Source organism: Numida meleagris, chromosome 8 (assembly GCF_002078875.1).
Source record: "Numida meleagris isolate 19003 breed g44 Domestic line chromosome 8, NumMel1.0, whole genome shotgun sequence".
Lineage (NCBI taxonomy): Eukaryota > Metazoa > Chordata > Aves > Galliformes > Numididae > Numida > Numida meleagris.
The window spans coordinates 11,118,900-11,124,660 of NC_034416.1; the positions used below are offsets into that span (position 1 = coordinate 11,118,900).

At 47.3% G+C, this 5,761-nt stretch overlaps 1 protein-coding gene across 3 annotated transcripts in view; it reads right to left on the minus strand.

Moving 5' to 3' along the window:
• LOC110403217 overlaps positions 1–4,508 on the minus strand; it is a 9,333-nt gene extending 4,825 nt beyond the window's left edge. For all 3 annotated transcript variants that reach the window (XM_021406228.1, XM_021406227.1, XM_021406226.1), the window contains exon 1: positions 70–4,508. In XM_021406228.1, the coding sequence (XP_021261903.1) occupies positions 70–403 (334 nt within the window). In that variant the 5' untranslated portion in view covers positions 404–4,508. The remainder of the gene's footprint in view (positions 1–69) is intronic.

The window sequence follows — 5,761 nt, forward strand, 5'->3', positions numbered from 1 at the left end:
GCCGGCCCTTGGCTTCACACCCAGCCCGGCAGCGGCTGCAGCCTCCAGCGAGCCCCAGCCCCGACTCACCCAGCAGCAGCAGCAGCAGCAGGAGGAGGAGGGAGCCGAGGCCCCAGCAGCGCTGCCCACAGCACATCTCCTGAGGCTGCCGTGCTCTCGTGGCCCAGGAGGAAGTCAGCAGCTCTGGCTCAGCCCCTCTGCACCCGCTGAGTTCGCTGCGGGTGGGCGAGACCGGGCTCCTTCCTGTGTATGTGAGCGGAGAGGGGAGGCCACGGGCACTGCGTGATGTGCAGGGGGAATCCCAGGTGCCAGGAGGATCCCAAGGGCAGGCAGATCCCAATGGAAGCGAGCAGGGTCTAAACCACACTGCCTTTACACCTTGAGCACCAAGAAAAGGCTCCATGCTTTAAAAGGAGTTGAAGAAAGCAGTATGCACTGATAAACCAAAAATGGGAATTAATGAGGATTTTTATTTTTAGAAAGCATAAATAACACCTATCTCCCTGGGTAGATGAAGGAAGCTCTCGGTAGCAAGAGAAAAACTTCCACCTTGCAGGCAGAGAGATAGAGTCAGGCTGTCAATAACAAGAAGGGAAAGATCCAAGAGTCTTCTCCAGGAGGGTTGGTCTGAGATGCAAGTCCAGAACCACCAGCTCTGTTTCAAAGCCAGTGGTACAAAGGTGAAAAAGAGAGGCTGGTTTGGAGTCCTGACCATATGGCTTTGATGATCAGGACCACAGGAGATGGCCACCATCCCTCTCCATTTATTTCATTCCATGGATTTCTTCCACAATTCGGCCTGCATAACAGATGAGGAAGACACATGGATATGGAAGGTGTCCCTACCAAGGCAAGGGGGTTGGAAATAGATGATCTTTGATGTCCCTTCCAACACAAACCATTCTATGATTCTACAATGCTATTATATCTCACCAGGTGGGAATACTCACATGATTTAATGAGATTGCCTTGGCTGCTGGCTTCCAGGTAGGAGAAATCAGAGCAGTCTCATCATCAGATCAGAGCTTGGTCTTCTCCATGGAGACCCAACATGGTGGGAAGGGCTTGGCCCAGGGGGAGCTCAGGGAGGGATGCACATGGTCATCTCCACATGGTTCAAGGGCACCTTGAACTCCTGGTTGGAAGACCTGGCCAAAGCACCATGGTGATCCTGCCCTCAGCACGCAGTACCCATTTCACAACTCTTTTTCTCCCATTCCCAATGTCTCTTGGGCAATGGCAGCAATTTGCTGTGTCCAAGAGCTGAGTATGCAGCACTAGGCTATGATTTTCACTTGGTTGGGTCACTCATCTGGGAAGGAAATGTGGGAAGTTGTGAGGGGGGACTTCAAAGCCACAGCACCCGCAGCTCAAAGAACAACTCTGCAGTGACAACCAGAAAATTCACACCCTTCCACACCTTCATGTAACCCAACCCTTTGCTCACAGATTTTCAAGATTCATCACAGGTTTTGGGACTTCCTCCTGCAGTTCAGCTTGCATGTGATCTCCATGGGCTTGGGGTATGCTTGGAGTGACAGGTCCCGCTCCATCTTCACCACTGCAGTGCTTGGGATGGTACTTTCCAACCACAGCTTTCGCACAGCTAAAATCACATTGCAGATTCAGACTGTAGCATGACCCTTGCTGTAAGACTTGTTATTTCATTGCTGAGAAGCTCGGGAGGAGGAAAATGCCCTCTGCTTAATGCTGCTGGGCAGAGCTAGCCAAGAAGGGCTGAAGCTCAGCGCTGGGGTGCAGCCAGACCAGGGGGTGAGGATGAATCAGAGGTCTTCACTGGGGAGGCTGGAGGGCTGGTTCCAAAGAAGGCAGTTGAAAAAGATGGCGAAATCGACCTTTGCTTACTAGTACGCTTGCAACTTTCAAACCATATAAAAGTTGCAGATGCATGTGCAATCTCACTGTATCAAAATTAAATCTGAAAAGGAGGAAGAACCTATGTGCATCCTCTATCCAGCTGATTTGCTGCAGACTTGGTGATGCAAAGCCTTGCCAGGGCCTTCAGGCTGTGCGTGGGCAGCTCAGCCAGTGGAGCATGTGAGCTTTTCCAGATGAGCTAAACTGGAAGTCCTCAAGGGCTTGGACATACATAATCTGTTAATTCAGGATATACTAATTCCTTCCTTCCCTAAACCTTTGCAGGAAGATAACTTTGCCCTTTCTTGTGTGTCTCTGAACAAAAAGCATCAGCATCAGTTTAATGTGTATTTCATATTAACATGCAGGTGAAATTGTTGCCACCTTTCTGCAGCTATTTAAGAATGTGACATAATGAAAACGGTGTCAGGAAATGAGAAAATTTACTTTCCGAGCAGAAATGAAAAAATAGATGGGTCAAATCCTGTTCCTGTTCACTGTGCTGCTCCCAAGGGGTGTTTCTCACTTGGTGAGCGTGGTGACACTGCAAGCTCTGAGAGCTGAGCCTGGCTAATTTTAGGATCGAGCAAAACTTATATTTCCCTCTTGAGCAAAATGATGTTCTATATGTCCGAGCAAGGGTTTCATCTGCCCCAACAGCTGGAGGGGGAGCAGGAGTCTTTGCCGATGCAGCAGCCCTTCTGCACGAACACCTCACCATCACAGGCAGCAGCTACTTCCTGTGATGAGATGTGGTGGGATAAGACGCAAAGCCTGTGAGCAGTGGCACATCTTTCATCAGGGTGATGATGACCACAGCCCTCTGAGAGCCCATGCTAACCACAGCACAACCCTACTTCAGCTTCCTGCCTTGTTGGGCCTAAAGTCAAGAATTGAAGGGTTGACTGCACCCAGTGTGCTGGGGACACAGCAGAAAACCTGCTGTCCTCTCTCCCAATCTTCTGCATTTCTACATCTCATCAGTAAATCTACACACATACACACATCTACATACACCTTGCGTTTGCTGCAAGCCATCACAGTACGAAACTCAGACCAAGCCCGTGCTCATACAGCCACCTCTCATGGGCTTTCAGGGTTCCTGAAGAGCTCAGGGATGACCTTACCGCTCTCTACAACTGCCTAAAAGGACGCTGTGGTGAGGTGGGGGTTGGCCTCTTCTCCCAGGTAACAGCAATAGGATGAGAGGTGATGGCCTCAAGTTGCACCAGGGGAGGTTCAGGTTGGATATTAGGAAGAATTTCTTCTCAGAAAGAGTGGTGAGGCACTGGAACAGACTGCCAAAGGAGATCGCAGAGTCCCTGTCCCTGGAGGTGCTCCAGAAACATGGAGACGAGGCATTGAGTGACACAGGCTAGTGAACATGGTGGGGATGGAGCGAGGGTTGGACTTGGTGATCTTAAAGGTCTTTTCCAACCTTAATGATTCTTTGATTCTGTGACTTCATTCTTCTCACTTGTTTCTTCAGATGTTCCAACCTGTGCTACTGATTAATATGTAATTTTTAATTACATATTAAGAAATGGGGAAAACAACAACAAGGAAATTCACTCCAGAGATGTGGAGCATGAAAGGAGAGCATCTGCATCTTTAGAGGTATCTGGCCAAGGACCCTTTCCAATGCCACAAGGGATAAGAAAGGAAGGAAGACACAAAGAATATACAGGAGCACAAACCAGTGGTGGGAACTCATCAGTGGGCTATCAAAGATCATCTAACATCTTCCAGAGCATTTACAGTTCTAGGTCACATACCAACAGAAGTCTACAGAGGCCAACTCTCAGGAGCATGAAGACCAGTCTGGGCTTTGACACTGATGTGAATTAGGGTAACTCCAGTCTGGGAGAGCGTGAGGATGGATATCACTGCACAAACCCACGGGAGCAGGGAGGAACCAAGCTGGGGAGGCAGAACAGGGTATAAATTGGGCAGGTCAGCCTTATTACCTGAGTTATGCCTGGGACTTTAACTGTCACTTAGAATGTATCGCTATATTTAGCAGCTGAAGGGAAAAACAAATTTGACAGAGGAATAGGTACTTTACAACTGTCGTGTGCAGCTAAAGTTTGGAGATAGGCTGGTATCATTCTTCATGCAGAATTATCCCTTCCTTCCCAAATCATCCCACTGAGCTTTTCTATTGCAAGCAATTACACTACGCTATGCCATACAATTTAGTTAGAATCATAGAATTAGCCAGGTTGGAAAAGACCTACAAGATCATCCAGTCCAAACATCCACCTACCACCAATAACCCCACTAAACCATGTCTCTCAACACTATATCTAAATGTTTCTTGAACACCTCCAGGGACGGTGACTCAACCACCTCCCTGGGCAGCCCATTCCAGCGCCTGACCACTCTTTCAGAAAAGTACTTGTACTGTTAACAGAGGGCTGCCATGTTCTTTAGGTCAAAATAAATTTATTTTGGTTAACGTTAGATCTATGCTTTCAATAGCGAACTGGAAATGGATGTTTCCCATTAGCAGTGCTTCCATAAATTACAAGTAATTTCTCTGTCTAATGAGGTCTTCGAAGTTCTAGTAGAAAAGGGTGAAGAGAAAAGAGAGACGAGGCAAAACTAACAGGTACAAAGTGCCCACTGAAATGAGACTACTCACATGCTGCTCCTCTGAATTACTAAATCAGAGACATCCGCGTTGCTGGGGATTACTTAAGAATCTGCAGAACATACGTAAAGCAGAAGGTGAAGGGAAACGTTTCAAGGATAGTTGGTTATTGCAATGTTTACTGTGTAGTCTGCACTTTATTTTTTACATGCTACAAGCAGCAGCCTGCCCTTCCTGCATGTTTCAGAGGTCAATGACAAAGAATTGCTCCTCTACCATTTGTGAAAATTGCGGTACGTGATGAATATTAATTTCCTTCCACTTTCTCTTTCTTTCCCTGTGACTTCATATTATCCCACTTCCATAGAAAATCCATTCCTGTCTGCACAATCCTGATAGTTCTGGTTCGAACTAGCATTGAATTAAGATAATCATTAACTGTAATATTTTTTTCAGTTTACTTAGGTGAAAAAGCCCAGTAAAATAGCTTGTGTTTTCAAATAACCAAAAAAGAAAGAAAGAAATGAGGCGATAACATAAATGTTTTTCAGCTTAGTTGAGAATTTGAGCATGGCAAGTGCAGAAACAAAAGGGATTTTTCAGGGACAGACCATGGCTTCACTAAAGGACTGAAGACTTCAGAGCTGAATGATTCCAAGGGGACAAGACCCCAAAGGAGGACGTGAGGGGGGACACTGCAGGGCAAAAGGAGGCACTAGAAGGGACCAGAGAGCAAGCAGAGATAAATGAAGCAGCACACGCAGTGTAGAAATCTTCAGTTTTAGGGAGAGCTGGCCCCTGGGAAATCAAACTGTGGGCCCTAGGACACCCATGGGTGGGAACTGAGGGCCTCTGGGTAGATGCTGCCCTCCAACAGCCTCCAGAAGAGCTCTGTTTCTCCATAGACTGTGCTTAGATCAGCTTCCTTCCTCCTCTCCACGCCTTCAAAACCAACCCCTGTTCCCCATGCTCCCTCGAACACCCTGTGTGCCCTCACAATATCTCTGTTCCCTTTGCCATTACCTTTGGTACAATGTACATCATGTCCCACTGCTCCTTAAAAATATTCACTGCCTTGCAGATGTTTGAACAGCAGTCCTTGGGCTTTTCAAGAGAAAGGGATGTAGCAAAGCAGGAAGAAACAGAACCAGCATCAGCCCTAGAGCCACAGGTGTATATGACTTTTCACTGAGTTTAACACTCGTTTTTCGTGCTGTTCCATGTATCTTCTGCCACCGTGTGGCCAGTACAAAGAACGAAGGACAAGAAGCCAATGGCAATGCATTGATA